The 17949-nt window shown below is 45.4% G+C and overlaps 1 protein-coding gene across 3 annotated transcripts in view; it reads right to left on the reverse strand.

Moving 5' to 3' along the window:
- Positions 1–11421: 11421 nt before the first annotated feature.
- Positions 11422–17949, reverse strand: part of LOC125632620 (carbonic anhydrase 13) — a 40818-nt gene continuing 34290 nt past the window's right edge. For all 3 annotated transcript variants that reach the window (XM_048841129.2, XM_048841127.2, XM_048841128.2), the window contains one exon: positions 11422–13803. In XM_048841129.2, coding sequence (XP_048697086.2) covers positions 13690–13803 — 114 coding nt within the window. In that variant the 3' untranslated portion in view covers positions 11422–13689. The remainder of the gene's footprint in view (positions 13804–17949) is intronic.

Consider the following 17949-nt stretch of genomic DNA (forward strand, 5'->3'; position numbering starts at 1 on the left):
TCAGTTTACTACCAAAAGTGCACTAATCAATTCACAGCCTATATAAGAGTGGTCCGGCCCTGGAGAGCTTACAGTCTAAAAACAGACAAAGGAATGGGAGGAAAGATGAAACAGTTGTTTTGTCCCATATTTTGTCCTCTTTTGTTGATTTAGCCTTTTAGCCCTCATTTCTCTCTTTTTTAAAAAAATATTTCCATTAAAACTTTAGGATAATTACAAATAAACATTCTGCCAAAGGACAAATTGCAGGAATCTAATAATGCTGTATGTGCACAAGTCTCTACAGAGAAAAAAGGATCAATCCCTGCCAAGGAAAGTTCCCAGAAGAGTACATGATAGAGTCAGTAACCTTAGTCCTTGACCATTAAATTCAGTTTATGGTAACTTCTCTCATATTAATTCCTAGTTCATTTTCTATTTTTATTATTGCCAGTTCAATTTCATTTTCTCTGTGTGTGTATACACACACATGGGCACATGCACATACATACGCTCACTCCAAAGGAAAAGTATTATAAATAGGGCTAGTAAGCCCTGCCAGTTATTAATGTTGTCCAGTGCTTCCCATTATAATACCCTATTTTCAGTTGCTTATAACTTAGCCAAACTTTAAACTGTTTCAGTTGCCAGAAGTCTGCCTCAGTCTGATTCTTTTCTGAAAATTTCAGCGGTTCCCAAGAACAAGGCTATAGGAAAATACACTGTTTTGCTCATGTTAAAAAAAAATCTGGTGACCTTTTCTAGCAACCCCATACTTTGGAGCAGGGAATTTGAGGGAGAGGGGTGGAAGAGGAGGGTGGCCTTTGTGTCAGGGATGTGCCTTTTGCCATCCCTCTGAAACGCTTTCCAAATCTGGCCAAGTGATAGGCTTCGAAGGATTAGATTTTTATTGGTAAATGTCAAAAAATGTTAATATCACTGTACACACCCACCAACTGATGAAAAAATATTTTCACCGATAATAATAAAAAAGTTTAGATAGGCAAAGTAAGAAAAATGTTCCTTGAGAACTTGTTAGAGTTGATTAAGGATATTTACTTGATATATTTTTACACGTGATATTAACAATTTGTGTTTTAACAGTTATAGTTTTAACTTTTTGAACCTGTGTATCCTGTCATTTAATAAGTATTGTCTGAGCTCCCCACTCCTTCCTGACCTGTGAAAATTTAAATCAATAAAAAGCTACTGTGAAATTTTAAATTGATAAAAATAAAAAATGCTTAAAAATAAGCATCAATATTATCCATCAAAATTTTAAAAAGATAAAAATTTAATTCTGCCAAGCCAAATGATAAACTTCTGTGAAATTGCAATTTGTACATGCTCGGTAGAGACTTTGATTTTAGCAGTGAAAAATCTCCAAAGATTCTGACCTTACTGAGCATGCTTGCGCTTCTCACAACTCCTAGCACTGACCAGACTCTGTGTGTGTGCCAGTCCCACAGAGTGACATAGGCTATGTCTACACTACAGCCAGGATCAAGGCTCTGAGATCGATCCACCGGCGGTCGATTTAGCGGGTCTAGTGAAGACCCACCAAATTGACAGCAGAACGCTCTCCAGTCGACCCCTGTACTCTACCCCCGACGAGAAGAGTAAGATAAGTTGACGGGAGAGTTTCTCCCATCGACCCCCTGCGGTGTAGACCCCAAACCTAAGGTATGTGGACTACAGCTATGTTATTCACATAGCTGGAGTTGAGGAGTGTAGGTCAACTTACCGCAGTATTGTAGACCTAGCCTAAGTATGCTCCATTCCCCCTCCCCACCTCCACAGCTCCTGTGTGCAACTATACTGCCCGTGCTCCTGGTGCTTAAAGTCATCTGAAAAAAGTGGGGCCTCTGTAATCACCCACACATTCACCTGCCCTCCAGAACAGCAATTTATTCTGATTGGGCCCATACACTGGAACTGACAGCAGGGAGCTTCTCAATGCCCCTCCCGCACCCCTGCTAGCACTCAGGCAGCATGGAGGAGGACACTGCCTGATTCTGAATGCAGAAGGGAGGAGAGCTAGACTAGGGGGAGGGAAAGGAGTAGATTAGGATGAGTCTGATGAGACTGGGACTGGAGCAAGCGGAGGAGCCTGGGACTGAAAGAAATGAGATGATAGGACTGGGAGCCATGGAGGAAGGGAGGCTGAGACGTGGAGTTAGCAGTGGGAGGGGAGACTGGGAGTGGTTGGGCAAGACGACTGAGATGGGAAGTTGGGAGTAAGGGAGGCTGGGACTGAGACCTGAGGGGAGAGGCGAAACACATGGAGACTGAGAGCTCAGGATTGGGAGCTAGTAAAGGAAACAGAGGGAGAAGGCGGGACTGGCAGCCAGTTGGCTGTGTAGGGGACCACCAAGATCAGACAAGAAGCAGAGGGGGGATGGGAGACTGGGACTGGCTGGAGACTTGGACTAGGAACCAGTGTTGGAGGGAACTGCGGTGTGCGGGGGGGCAGACAGATTTCACAAGGACCTGCAGTGTGGGAGAAGAACTGGGAATGGCTGGGCCAAGTGGCTGGACCTAGGTGGCAGGAGGGAGGAGAGAATGGGAGTGGAGGGGGAGATTGGGACTCAGACTGCAAGCCCAGAGGGAGAGACAAGGATTGGCTGGCAATATGACTGGGACGAGAAGGCTGAGAAGTGGAGAATGAGATTGAGTGGATAAAGAGAATGGGATTGGGACAAGGAGCCAGGGTGGGGAAGAGACAGGATTGGATGGGGCAGAAGGGGACAAACCTGGGGCAACAGGAGAAGAATCTGTGTCCACTACAGTGCACACCCCTCCAAACCCTGGAAAGGAACACAAGACTCCCAATTCTCACCATTCCACTTCTGTCAGCAAATATCCATGAAACCCCATTGGGAAAGTATGTGTCTCTTTCTCCTTTAATGCTAGTCCACTTAGAGGATGACATCCTACTACTGCTATTGGTTGTTCCATTAGCACAAGTGGCAGAGGTCAGTGCTAATGATTGATAAAGGTGCAAATATGTGCCACATGATGCAATTTCTGTTTTATCAGTTTGCTATTTTTAAAAACCTAGAAAATTACACATGAAAATTACAAACAATTACATTAAAAGACAATTATGGTGGCAAAGTCAAACACTCAGAAATTAGGAAATGCCAAAATTAAGGTTGCTTGTGCAACTTTAATTCAGCCCTCTTACGAGTATTCATTTGACACACTATTACATGATCACATACTATCCTTTCCACAGGACCCTCTGCCTCCATCATTGCACAAGATGGACCTGATCTGGGGAGGAATCAAGATTGTGTGGTGAATGAGATCTTCCCTCTTGTGGCTAGATGTAGGTGATGCAGCAACTCTGCCTCAGTTTTCCCCACTGTCTTTTGGCCTACTCCAGTCATAGAGTGACCTGGCCCTCTGGCCAAGACAGGTTGAAGAGACCAGACCCCTTCCAGTGTCACAGAGTCCTTTACCAAAGTCCAGCAGAAATGTGTAAACAACCTAACCTTCCCCCCAGCTGGCTCAGCTCAGCTGTCTGTCACCTCATTGCAGGCATGCCTCCACTGCTATAGACACCTTCTTCTTGTCTAACCACAGGCTACCGTGCCTCAGTCAACCCCCCAGCCGAGAGGCTGGCACAATCCTCCCCTTAAGCCAGGGGTTCAGGCAGGCTACAGCTCAAAAGGGCCTGTCCAGTCAGGCTTCCAGCTCGCCCCAAGAGAAAGAAATCTGTTTGCATTTTACCCTTCCTCCTCCCAAGTGCTGTGCTTTCTCCTTTTTAAGTTGTGCATCCAAGACTAACAGCCAGTACAGATGCAGCCTCTGGCTGCAAGTTAACCCCTTCCAGACTGGGTTGGGGTCTAGATAGCCTGTCAGAAGGATCCTTGCTTCATTTCTTGCAGACGTTGGAAGTTATGTAGTGAGGCAGGCAGGGGATTGCTGGAGGAGAAAAGGTGGCCTCGTGTTTAAGACAGTCCTGTGCTGCCCTGGAGAACTGGATTCTATTCCTGACTCTGCCACAGAGTTCCTAGGTGAGTCACTTAAACCAAATTTTTCACGGGTGGTCATGAACTGTGTGCGTCTCAATTTCCGGATGTCCAACTTGGAACCCTGGGGTCTGATTTACCAAAGTGCTGAGTTCTCACAGCTGCAGTTGAAGTCAATGGGAGCTGCGCTTTGAACATAGAAAGCTATATAATGCTAAGGATTCTGAAAAGTCAGGTACTATAGGCCTCAAATTTGGCACACAATAGTAGTGCATACTTTTGACTTTAATCTGTCAGTGCCTCATTTTCTCATACGTAAAGCAAGGATACCACGACTCCCTCATCTCACAGGGGTGTTACAAAGGTGAATTAGATATTGCGGTGATGAGTGTTATAGAAAAGCCCATGCTGAAATTAATTCTTTCTTCAGAGCAAGGTTTGACTAGTGAACAGGAAACACAGCCTAGGGCCACACATGAAACAATGAGGATAAAACAAAATAGTGAATAGCTTCTCATTAAATTAGCACAGTCCATTCTGTGAACTGAGGGAGGAAGGAGTCCTGTGGAAAACACAATATGAGCTGATGTGATTAAAGATTGTGTCATCATAATGTACATGCACCAGGGGACTGTGCAGCCTTAATTCTGGCATTTCCTAACTTTTAGGTGCTTGATTTTGCAACCTTGATCATGTTCTTTTAACTTAGTGTTTCTTTGTATAATAATGTTTATGTTCCCCTTGCATTTTTCTAAATGTTTAATTTATTTCCACCCAACTCTCACCATTTCCAAAGCTCACTTGTTTCAATCACACATTCAAAACATTCATATTGATAATAAAACCACCATTTATCCCTTCCCTAGTATAACTAACCCTGACCTACTGTCTCTCTCTTCATCCATCCACCAGATACATTGAAGCTGTAGGCCTTTAATCTGACTTCCTCCCTGCACTTCTCTCATCACAATCACCTTCTGCCCTGTTTGCCAAGGTTCAATGAGGGGTCAAAATCCTGCACAAAATCCTATTTGCTTCCCTCACAAGGATTTGACACCTTGACTCCCCTTTCTCCCTCGCCTTCTTTCCACCTGACCCATTCCACTGTTACCTCTTCTCAGATCATACAGAAGCCAGGAGCCAAGGATAAGAGGTCATATGCAGGGATGTAGGAAAGTGCCACTCTTCTCATCAGTGTCTCTTCTGTCTTACCTGGATTAAATTTGAGTCAGCAGCTTTTTCATCTAGATGCTTATCTATTGCAGGAACTCTGGCATCTGGGAATTGCTGTTATTTGTGCCTGCTGAAAAGGAGATGTAAACTGGGTGTCATCAGTATATTGGTGGCACTGGAGCCCGTGGCATCTCCTAACCTCTTCAAGAAGCCTCATATGTATATTGAAAAAGAGAGGAGCCAGGATTGAGCCCCGCAGGATTCCCCATGATAGGGTTCTTGGTGTAGAGGAGTGGTGGCCCACCACAATTTTCTGGGTTCCATCTGAGAGGAATAACTGAAGCTAGTTTAGTGCTTCCTCTCCAGTCCTGCCAGGTGGCGTACGCCATCAGCAGCACATTATGACTGATGTATGAAATTTCAGAGTGCTGGACAGAACAAAAAGAAAAGGAGTGCTTGTGGAACCTTAGAGACTAACCAATTTATTTGAGCATAAGCTTTTGTGAGCTACAGCTCACTTCATCCTCACGAAAACTTATGCTCAAATAAATTGGTTAGTCTCTAAGGTGCCACAAATACTCCTTTTCTTTTTGCAAATACAGACGAACACGGCTGTTACTCTGAAACCGGACAGAACAAAATGGGTGCCATTTAAGGTTTTCACAACACACACCATCTTCCTAGAATGGTTAGACTGTGCCAAAACTGTGATTAGAATTATATTAGCTACAACTGCATTTAAACTATTGTTGGTACCAGGGATTTTAGCGTGGTTCCCCTGATTAATATGTAACCCTTTTGCCAGGTGGAGCCGGCAGTAACCAGGTCCAGGTTCAATATCTAGGGGTTCCTTTTCAACAGTACAACATAGAACCAGCTCAAACCCCCACCCAGTGACCTGGGACAATTACACACTATCCCTGGGTGCCTCTGAGAGGCAATACTTCTCCACTCGCAAGCACAGAGTCCGAGTGTAGAAAAATAACTTTTAATGAAAGGAGAGAAGCAGGGCGGCTCTAGGATTTTTGCCGCCCCCAAAAAATTTTGGCGGCCCCCGCTTTTCTTTCTGCCCCAACTCCACCCCTTCCCAACCTTTTCCCCAAATCCCCAGCCCCGCCTCCTCCCCCAGGCGTGCCGCCACTCGACTTCTCCTCCCTCCCAGGCTTGACGCACGAAACAGCTGTTTTGTGTGCAACAAGCCTGGGAGGGAGCGGGGAGAAGCAGAGCGGCGGCGGTGCGCTCAGGGGAACAGGTGGCGGCGGAGCGGAGACGAGCTCGGGCACATTTCTAGGGGCTGCATGGTCGGCGCCGGAATGCTGCTCCTAGAAATGTGCCGCCCCAAGCACCGGCTTGTTTTGATGGTGCCTAGAGCCGGCCCTGGAGAGAAGTCACCTGACATTAATTAGGGTAAATGCCACAAGCAGGATTCATAAACCTAAAACTATGAGCAGGACACCCACCCCAAAGAGTGTGGGGAAGTGTCTTCTGCCTCCTGGTCTTGAGTTCTACAACCAAAAGTCCCGTTACTGTGTCCCCCTCTGTTCCCTCACCATATCCCACTCACAATGGTTGTCCTTGGTCAGTGAGGACCCAGGGTTCAGAGATGCATCTGTGTGAGTTCACATCCCACCCAGGGAAGAAGGCACCTGGCTTGCTCCACCATCTGAGCACATGCTCTGCCTGGCTGCCTCACCAGCCACTGTTCCTCGCTGGCTGGCCACCCTGCCAGCCAACGGCTCGCCACTTTCACCGGCTGCTCCTGCCAGCCAACAGCTCGCCACTTGCGCCAGCCACTCCCACGGCTGCCCATTAGTCACCTTCTGCTGCCACCTGCTTCTCCACTGTGACCTCTGTAGGTCAGTCTCTTAGTGATTTTCTTAGCTCTCAGCAGGCTGGACAGAAACACTGCCGCCACCACTAGTTATTTCAGCTCTTATTGAGTACTTAAAATAACAAAAGGCTCCTAATGAAGCCTCTTTAGCTCTATTTTTGAATAGTGGGTAGAAACAGGTAAAACCAGACCGGAGACCCTTAGGGAGAGTCCACACCTCCTTGCTGGGACATCTGTCCCCACCCCTCTTACTTTCACAGGGGTCTGGCTTTCGAGGCCCTGGCTTAACAAGGTCCTCTCAGCTGAGGGTGACTCCCTCATTTGGGACAGGCTAAGCACAGTTCTGTTCCCCTTTATTCATACAATAAAGACAACAACATTGATAACAACATTTCACTACCCCTGCATTCAGTAGTAAAGTGATTAGTAACCCAACACCAGCCAAAGTTGATCACTTTGAGCAACACCACTCTATCTGCTGGATATTTTGGCAGAATAGGTGCTTTCATGTAAATACAGTTTGCGCCTGAAGTCTCTCCTGCTCCCAGCTAGCTGTCAGGGGAGAGTTCATTCAGACCCTACTTACAAGTAGGGACAAGGATTTTTTTTCTGAGAGCCATGCTTTCCAAACCATCATATAGACCACATATTAGTTTACAGCACAGCCTTGTAATAGGGTTCTAACAAAGCTTTCAGCCAAAATTACTTGCTAGACTATGGTTTTAGCGAGCACAGTTCCAATGGTGATGGCTATTGCTTATCTGTCTCATCACAGTGCCTAGGAGCCCTGCCATAAATCAGGACTTCTCTGTGCTAGGTGCTGTACAAACACAGAACAAAAGGATTGTAAGATGTTTGGGGGCAGAGACAATCGAAGTATAAGGAAACAGACAACAGATGACTACAGATAAACAGAGAATTACAAGGAAACAATGAGACAATATTGGCCAGCATGATAGCAGTGGTATCAGTGCACCCGTAGCCCAACTGTTGTCAATTTTTTTTTGTAGGGATCAGAGCAAAGGTGAGTTTTGAGCAACATTTTGAAGGGGGATAATGAGTTAGTTTCATGGATGTTTATGGCGAGCTCCTCCCACACATGCGCGCAGCATGGGAGAAAGCACAAAGGTTCTTGTTTGAAAATTAACAAGTAGACAACAGAGGCTGGTATTGAGCCAATTGGAGCAAATGAGAGATGATAGGCAGAGTGGGGATAGGCCATGAAAGGGCAGCTTATGTTTGATGAGCTGGAGAAGGGGAAGACAATGGAAGCATACAAGGCAGGGCAAAGTGATGGCTAAGAACATGATCTTTGTAGCGGCATTGTGAATGGACATGAATGGGTAACAACTGCATTTGTCAAGGCCAAAGAGAAGGATTTTACCACAATAGAGACTCAAGATGATCAGAGCTTGGATGAGTGTTTTAGCTGAGTGGATGGATAAGGAAGGCTATATCTTAGAGGTGTTATGCAGAAAGAATCAACAAGATTTAGACCTAGCCTGGAGGTGAGGATCCAGAGAGATGTCCAAGTTGAAGATGATGCTCAGGATATGGGCCTGATTTACAGGCAAGATGGTGTTGTTGTTTACAGTGATAGAGAAAGGAGATGTGGAGGAGGAGGTCAGGGGATGGACTGGGCTGTAGAGATTGCTGGGCCCTGGTGACAGACCCCATGGTATAGAACAGTCCAACACCCAGGCACTGGCAGGAGGCAGCTCCCAGCCTGTGGGGCCCCAGTTAATGGAAAGCACAGAACCCCTGCCACGCATGAAGCCACCTGGGCTGGGACTGCTGATCCCCCTCACACAGGGGGCAGTGGGTTCCTTTTCACTGAACAGAATCAGAGTTTCCTCACCTTGGCCCCTAAAACTCCAGCCTGGCCCTGCCTCACACCTTGCCGCGCCTCCCCACCACCACCACTGCCAGTCCTCAGCCTCGCTTCCTGTATTCCACATCCCCAATCCCTCCCAGCCTGTACCACTCACCCAGCCACCCGCACTCCACACCCCCAGCTCCCCTGTATCCTCCCACTAGTCCACACACACACACTCTGCACCCTCAGTGTGCACCCCTCACCCACAGCCCAGCCCACACCCCCACATTCCACACCTCCAGCCTGCACCCCCCACCTGGCACCCTCTGTAACCCCTGCACCTTTCTGAATGCACTCTTCACTCTCGGACTTGCAGTATTCGCAGTGGTAGCACCTTCAGAGCCTGGACATAGTTGAAGTGGCAGCCAGGGCTGATGTGGAGCTGGGTGGGTTGCTGCACTTGTGGCCAAAGCCCCTGCAGCACTCACAGTGCCACTAGGAGTAGCTCTGAGTTGCTGAGTGCTGAGTCATGACCATGGCAGTGAACTTACCTGTGATGGGGGTGGGGAGTAGGAGCGCTTCCCTAGCACCCCAGGTGGGGGCTGATTCCTGCTCCTTGGAGCCCTGGCTGGTAGCTGCCCTCTCCTCCAGGCAGTTCCACCAGCATCATCCCTTGCCACCGCCACTGCCACCCTGGGCAACTGCCTAGTCTGCCTTTAGCTAGAGCAGCCTCTGCTCATCCCTCTGCCCCTTTCCCAAACTATGGTTCTATTTTAGAACTTCATCCTGCACTTTTTGTAGATTCACAGATTCCAAGGCCAGAAGGGACCATTTTGATCATCTAGCCTGTCCTTCTCTACAGCACAGGCCACGGAACTTCTCCAAAATAATTCCTAGAGCAGATCTATTAGAAAGACAGCTACTCTTGATTTAAAACTTGTCAATGATGGAGAATCCACCACGCCCTTCATACATTATCCCATTGGTTAGTGCCTGCTTTCTCTGTGGGTAAAGGCTGCAGGATCTGACCCAGAGAAAGTGATCTGCTTGATTGGGCCGTTTAGGCAGAGCCTCTTAAAGGGCTTTGGGAAGATGCATTGCCCCTGGAGGAGTACTGAGAAGCATTCTACTGGAGTGGGCATGCTCCTGAAAGAAGCATGCCATCTAATAGGCTACAGCTTACTTTCCCATATGTTCCTACACAGCTGGGCAGCTCTACTGGCTGGTGCATTGTGCATGGAGCTGTGGCCATGCCTCCCTCCCACCCTCAGTGGGGCACCGTGCACGCAAGAGAATAAAAGGAAGCAGAACCTGTATTCCCATGAGCTCAGGGACTTGAATTCTGCACGGTCCATACAAAAGGAGAGAGAGACATTGTGACTTGACCCTCTCCCTGCCCTCTGCACATTACAGAAAAGCAAGAGCCCTACAAAAACATGAGATGTAAAGGCCAGATTCTGCCTGGCACTGTTGCAGCTGCAGAGCCAGAGGAAGGGAAAGTGCTAGGGGTCTTCACCACTTTGTGCAGCCCGCACAGGTACCAAGCCAAACTGCAGACCCTATGCTCCCCAGACCCCAGGAACTGCTCCCTCACCTACCTTCCCTGCAGGAGCACAGTGCCCCAAAGGGGCTGGGAGGCAGTGGAGTTCCCCTGCCCCCACATCAGCAGGCAGCAGAGCTGACTGGCTGCCAGATGGGTAATAGGACGCAACCCACAAAAGGGTGCAGTCGTGGCACAGTGGAGCTCCAAGTGCTATTTTACCATTCTGTTAAATAAAAGCTGTGGGCTAGATTCTGGCCCCCACCATGCACCACCAGTGTGGTAAAGAGAGGTTAAAGGGGCTTTCAAGCCAGTTTAATCAGCTTCTGGGGATTCCCTCAGTGTAACTGCTGACGTTTTGGCCCAGCTAACTCCACATCAACACTCTCACAGGCCCCAACGTGGAGGCACGTTAGGGGAAGGACTGGTGGAAAAGGAAGGTGGCTGGACTGCATTCTTGATCCAGTATCTCCACAGGCACAAGTAACAACAGTCTTGAGGCTGCTGTAAATTGCGCTGGCGCTGGAACTGCCCTGAGAATCATAAAGCTCCACAGCCTCACTCAGGTCCTGGAGCCAAGGGTCTGTTTAATTCTGAAAATAAAAGTCTTGTGACAACCAGCCATCCAGCTACGTGTCATTCCTGACAGCTCCAGTTCTCAGCAAATGCCCTTCATCTTTTGGCTGACTGCACATTTCATACTTCTCGGTATCGAGTCCCAAACACAGAAGGAGGCCAACACAATCAATATATCGAACAAAGCCACTGCTAAGAGGCAGAGGAGGTCTATGTTTTAGCACTGCCTGCTCCGTTGCAGTATGTCTCAGCAACTAATAGGGCACCACAATAGTTTAGATGCATTGTACTAAAATAAAGAGTGCCTAAGACATTGGATGACCTAAGATTGCCCAAGACATTTCACTTAGATCCTGTTAACAATATCTACTCCAGACTTCGTTTCAACTACTTTGTCTTCAGATCCATCACAAAACTAGAGCTGAAAAGCAAATGCTGCAACTGAACCACAAGCTTGGCTGTGGGCATCTAGGCAAATCTGTAGGCTGTCGGCAAACTCCAGTCTATTCAGTGGAAAGTACAAGACACATTGACAACATCTGTTTTTATTTGATAAAATCCTTACAAATATCAAACCACTGTATCGACTCCACTATTTATTTTCAATGCAGGAAAAACAGCTAAAACTTTTTATATTTCTAATATGAACACACACAGCAGTAGCCTCATTATTCCTGTCCTCAGGCAAATCAGTTCTTTAGCACCCTTTACACAATGTGTAAATTTCATTCATGACATCCTGCAGCTACTCACATGACAGGGAAACAGACCAGATGCAACATCAGGTCAAAAAAGAAAGGGAAAAAACACACGCGCCAGCAATTATACTCTACACACATACTTGTCATTTGAACAAGACCACACTCACTTTTTTTATATCTACCTGGGTCCTCCTGCCTATCCTGGTTAGCGGGGACTGAAAAAAAAGTGCCTGCAGGTTTTACATTTGGCCATTCTTGTCCACAGCTCCTGTTGCTGCATTGCCTCTATTGCTTCTCCCATGGACAGTTTTCTTTTTCTCACTGCTCAAAATACTGTATTGCAATGAGAGGATCTGCAGTAACAGAAGCAACTTAAGCTCCCCCTGACAAGAAGCACTCTACTGGAGTGGAGGAGAGGACAATAAGACTTACTTTATCTATCTATCTATCATCTAAACTAAGCTAAATAATCTATTTACTTGTAGAGGAATGTGAGGGACTCGGGAATCTCTGCAAGGTTGGCCTTGCTTGTATGGTATCTCCTCAATTTTTCCCTCCTGGAGGATGGGTCACCGTACCAATGGAGAAGGCAAGAGGTGCAGCCTACAAAACCTACAGTCCTAGGCATCCTGGAGAAAGAAATACTCAGTTGCATGGAAGGGTGGCTTTCCCTCCATGTGGCTGCTCTCATACTTCCTCCCACTCCTGCACGAGTTGTGTGGCCACTGGCTGATTCTCCCTTGGCTTCACGGTTACAGCCCCGGAGAGAGTCAGGGGGAGTTATTACCACTTCATGTGGCATTAAATCCTGATTGGATTTTTGAGCAGAAATCCACAGGCTCAACAGGGAAGTTGCTGTAGAGAGTGGCTGGTCCTTTGCTCCACTCCCATCAACATCCAGCTCTGTTCTCAAAACAAGGCATGGCACCAGCTCCGCAGAAGACCAGTGGAGAAGTGCTGAAGGAAAAAGATTGAGAGGAAAGAGCTACTGAGATTTCAGTTCCCTTTGCTTGCAGAAGCAGAAGGGAAAGTTTGGGTCATAATTTTCATATTTTAAGGGCTACAGCTAGTTCATTTAAAGCAAAAGAAGAAAATTGGCCAACTCCATGAGTGCTCCAGGGCCACAACACCCATGGAAAATAATTAGTGGATGCACTGCACCCACCAGCAGCCAGCTCCCTCCCTTCCCCGCAGTGCCTCCCATCTGCTGGTGTTCCACTGATCAACTCCTCGCCCTTCCTCCCAGCGCCTCCCGCCTGCCGCAATCAGCTCTTCCACAGCATGCAGGAGGTGCTGGAGGAGCGGGGAAGAGTGGGGATGGGGCACAGTCAATGGAGGGGTGGAACTGAGTGGGAAGAGGTGGAGCGGGGGCGGGAAGAGGCAGGACAGGGCTTGGGGGAAGGGGTGAGGTGTGGGTGGGGCGGGAGCACGGTCTGGGGCAGAGAGGGGGCTTGAGCACCCCTGGGCCCCGCAGGAAGTCGACGCCTGTGAATACATTTGTATACTTTATGGGTTAAATGTCATTAGTGGATACTATGTTTTTTGGTAAATCTATCATGGCGTCCCAGCTTAAACAGGATCCCTTTGCTTATGATCAGTAATGGAATCCTACCAGCTTTAAAATACTAAGTTCTCCTTGAAAATTAAAGGAAGAAGCCAGTCTAGTCCCTAAAGAAAGATTTATGGTGTTAAAAAAATGGGCTTAGCCCTTTAGGGGGCTATGTATCCTCAACTGCAACTGACATGACAGGGAGTTGCGGGTGTCCAGTACCTTGCAGGAGTTGCTCAGCGCTTTGCAGGATCAGACTCAATATAAATGATTGTATTCACATGCACAGACTGAAACAAAGTTGTTCAGAAAGCTCTGCTGCAAACACTAACACCACAATGCACACGCACCAGTTGGGGCAAAACCCATTCAAACCAGTTAAAATCAGCCCAAGTGCTACAAGTCAGGACATCTTTGTCTTGCTGAAATGACTGCATTGAAACTGAATAATAAAATAATACCTATTCGTTAGGCACAAAGCATATTATTATTAAAAAACTAATTCAGCCTAAGTGGTCTCAGCAGTGGCTGATTCTTGCTTTACTCCTTAATTCCTTCTGACTTCCCGTCCCTTTAAAGGCTGTGGTGGCCGGTAGTTTCTCAGCATGCAGCAGGCTGCCTCTCCCTCAGCAGTACACAGAAGGCTGCGGAATTTGGCTAGCTGCAGATGAAAAGAGGTATATAGAGTTCAGCAGAGAATTGTCATGCTAAGGCTAAATGAAGAATTCTAAGTAATAAACATGAACATACTTGTCACCTTTATTTCACCAAGAAGTATGGGGATCGTATTTTCTACAGCACACCTGGAATGGCCAATTGGCCATTTCAGCCCTTATTCCTGTTAGCTTTTATTTTTCATTTACATTTTGTGAGTGTTGTTTCAGACATTATCTGGGTACAGCATGGTATTCACACTTGATCTTTCCTAACCTGAAGCCTAAAAAGAATTCTCTTTTAAGATTTCTGCACTCTATTTTGCAGTCCAAAGGCCAGCATAATTCCGACTAATTTTTTTGTCCCATACGGATTGCCTGGGAGCCAACATGAGCAAGCAAACAAAATCTGATTGTATGCCGTCATGGTGCAGAAATATCACCATCAGTGAAGAATGATGGATGCTGTGCTACAAAACACTTCTTTACTTACCATTTTTACATCATCCACCTGGCACACAATACAAAGCAAATAATAATTACTAGAGATGAGCCCAAACTGAAATATCTGATCCAAACTTTCTCTCTCACACACACTGACAATTAGGAAATGTTTAAATCTTTATCCAAACTTCGCAATTTGGATTTATCTCAACAATAAGGCAAACTGGAATGCCCAGCACAAATAATTATGAACTGTGAGGGCATTTAGATCTGGATTTGATTCCAGATCTGAACCTTCCTAATCTGACCTATTGTGAAAAGTTATTAGTTTTATACACTAGTTTGCTTTAGACTGATTTCCTTTATTTAGTTAACATTAGTAGGGCAGCACAAAAGTCATGATTCTGATAGTGTATATATAGTACGTTATGGCAGGGTCACTGTCCGGGGGGGGGGAGGGGAAACAAGCATCAAAAATAAAGTGGTTATTAAGATAGTTATCTGGGAGAGGCAGCAGAGGGTAGAAAATAGCTGATGACCAGATTCTCTCACTTCCTCACACTGAGTAGAACCTTACTCCTCAGGTACTCCCATTGATTTCAGTAGGTCACTGTCTTTTGCTTTGGGCTGTGCCACAGAAGTATAGTTTAGCCCTAAGAGAGTAGAGAATCAAGCCCACAGTCAGAGCCCAGAAGGCTTTAGGACTGCCCAGGAGAGTCCCATTCTTAGGGTATTTCTACACTTCAGAGACTATACCAGCAAAGCCATGTTTTCAAAGCTATGTTGGCATAATCTCTTAGCGTAGACACAGCCTACACAAAACGAAGAGATTTTTCCATTGCTATAGGAACCCCACCTCCTCAAATGATGGGAGCAAGGTTGACTGAAATATTCTTCTGTCAACACAGATATGTCTACACTGTGGGGTAGTAGGGCATAGCTAAGGTTTTATTTCCATACCCATGACTGCCATAGCTATGTCCATCTAACATTTTAGTGTGGACCAGGCCTTATTGTCCCCTCTTAGGGTCCTGAGCTCCACACTCCCAAGTAGGAAAGAGAGAGAGGCATGCTAGGCTGCTTCTCCATAGTTACAGTCTGGATTCTAAGCATAGAGATCCAGCTGCAGGTGCACCCTTACCACAGAGCTCCCTAGAATCAGGCTGCCTGTCTGTGAGCCTAGAAATATGGCTAGAACAGGAGCACTGGGAGGGGATATATAGAGTAAGGGTCACTCTACCCACAGCTTTAGGCACAGACTGGGCACAGATCATACTCTGGGGGGTGGGGGAAGCTCCAGATACAGGGGAGAATCAAAGGGGGTTACATCAGGGAAACTCAAAGTGGGGTTAGGGGCAGAAGGTGATCTTGGGAGGGGAAAGGAAGAGAAGTGGAGGAATTCAAGAGGGAAGCTAGCCCAGGAGGTGGAGGTGGGGATGGAAAGCTATGGAAAACTTGAACTGAAGTAGATGGAAATGATGGATGGCAAGGGAGGGAAAAGTATGTAAATGGGGTGGTGATACTTATGTATTACTTATGCAAATCAGTAAAATTTGCATAATACATCCAGATTTCCAAACTCACAGCCTTATGATGTATGTCAGTGTCTCAGTCGACAGAATAAAAACAGAAACTACTGACTCATACTTCTTTAATCACGGTTTCATTGGCAGGACACTTCAAAACCCAAAATTAAGAACATGCACCACTATGTAAATTAAAGTATTTAAGTAACTAATAACATGGCACGCTCAATTAAGAAAATGTATCTGAGAATAAATTAATTTTCATTAAGCAATTAATTAACAAAAAGTAAAAAATAAAACAACTCTCCCTTTGAAGTTACTATTCAAAAAATTAAGGCATTTTTTCCATAATGATGTTTCTGGTAAATCACTGGAAGCTTGAAACTGACATTTGTTTCTTTATTTTTAAAATATTTCCCAAGTGGAAAAGAATAAAATCAATAGAGGAAGAAATTGTATTTTAAGCTTCTAAGAAAAAAATATAAAAATGAAGAGTTAACAAGCAAATTGCAAAGTAGTACCAGTCAAGGCATGAACTGTGATTTCCTTTATGTTTGTACAGCACATGGCACGGTGGGCGCAACTGGAAACAAATAATATGTAATAACAAACCATTTTTTGTATTTAATTATAGAGCATATAAAATATCACACACTGAACAGGATAGATCGAATTTGAAATAATACATAGTAAGAAATGAAGTAATGTGTTGCATCAGATACTGATACTTCATTCCCTAAAAATGGTATACACGTTCCCTGTTCCATGCAACATTGCACTTTTAAAGTATCTTAACTAGAGACTATGCCCAATCAAATTTGGGTTTGGGAAGTTCAGGGCTGGATGTAAACTTTGGACAGCAGTAATAATCATCATATAGCACCTTTTCATCTTAAAGAGCTTTACCAAGCCCAGTAAGCATTATACCTATTTTACAGATGGGGAAGGTGAAACACTGAGTGGGTAAGTGACTTGTTCAAGGCCAGCTGCTCCCAGAGCTCAACGTCTCTTGATTCCCTCACTGGTGTCCTATCCACTGAAACACCTGGTTTGCATTTTGATCAAAGATTCAGGCCAGTTCTTATTTCTTCTGAACTGGTTCTTTCATTCTTAGTAAAATGCTACTCAAAGAAAATGCTACACATAAAAAGAAGGCTACTCTTCATGTGACCTTTAAACTTCCGAGCTCTTCTTTTGAGTATTTGAACTTTCTTGAGAGATAATGCTTCTAGGTTGAGATCCTGGCCCACTGAAGTCAATGGGAGTTTTCTTTCTGATTTCAGCGGGGCCAGAATTTCACCTCTAGAATCCGCCAGCAAAGAGATACCAGTCAAACCACACCATTTAAAACTTAGCAGCTACTGGGCCATGCCACATTCTACCAGTCTTAATCACACTGAGTAGCATCGCTCAGTGGGACAATCTTATTCCTCTTAATTATAGTCCTGCTAGGGGATTAGTCTGAGCTACAGGATGGCTCAGCAAAGCTGTTCATTGGCAAAGTTGGAAGTGGCATTATCTGGGAAAGAACAATTAATGTTACTGAGTGAGTTATCTATAACACAGAACAGGTAAATACTGAGGTGTGATAAGCCACAAGTTTGTAATGTGCCAACTGGAGTAATGATGCCCACCAACAGCAGCACTGGTTACCAATTCCTAATAGTAGAAACCCATATTCCCTTTAGCATCTTCATTGCATAAGAATATTAACCTCAGTAACCACTGGATGTCACTGTTGGTCTACAAATATACAGCTGGAAGGTCAATTTTACAGCTGCAAGTAACCTGAGAAATATAAAGGGCAGTTCCAAGTGGTGTGCTCATCCCTCTCCTACATTCATTTAGCCTGACTGTTAGGAACTAGTTATTAGTAGTAACCACAGTACTCAGATCAACCAAATTTCATACCCTTGGTATCTAGGAAAGGCTCTGTATTTATTTGGCCATTTGCTGAACTGGAATTCTATAATGAATGAGTTAAATACAAATAAATAAATGGATAGTGGCGTTTTGGAGACAGTAAAGTATACAAAATTAAACTTAAGTGGTTCTTATCATCACCAGAACCCTCAAATCTTGCATTTTTCCCAATTTGTAGTTCCCAAACAATTTTTTTAAATTTCAAAACATTTTAATAATAATACTTGATCATTCTGATGCCTAAAGGACATCAACAAAAAT

This window comes from Caretta caretta, chromosome 2, assembly GCF_965140235.1.
Source record: "Caretta caretta isolate rCarCar2 chromosome 2, rCarCar1.hap1, whole genome shotgun sequence".
NCBI lineage: Eukaryota > Metazoa > Chordata > Testudines > Cheloniidae > Caretta > Caretta caretta.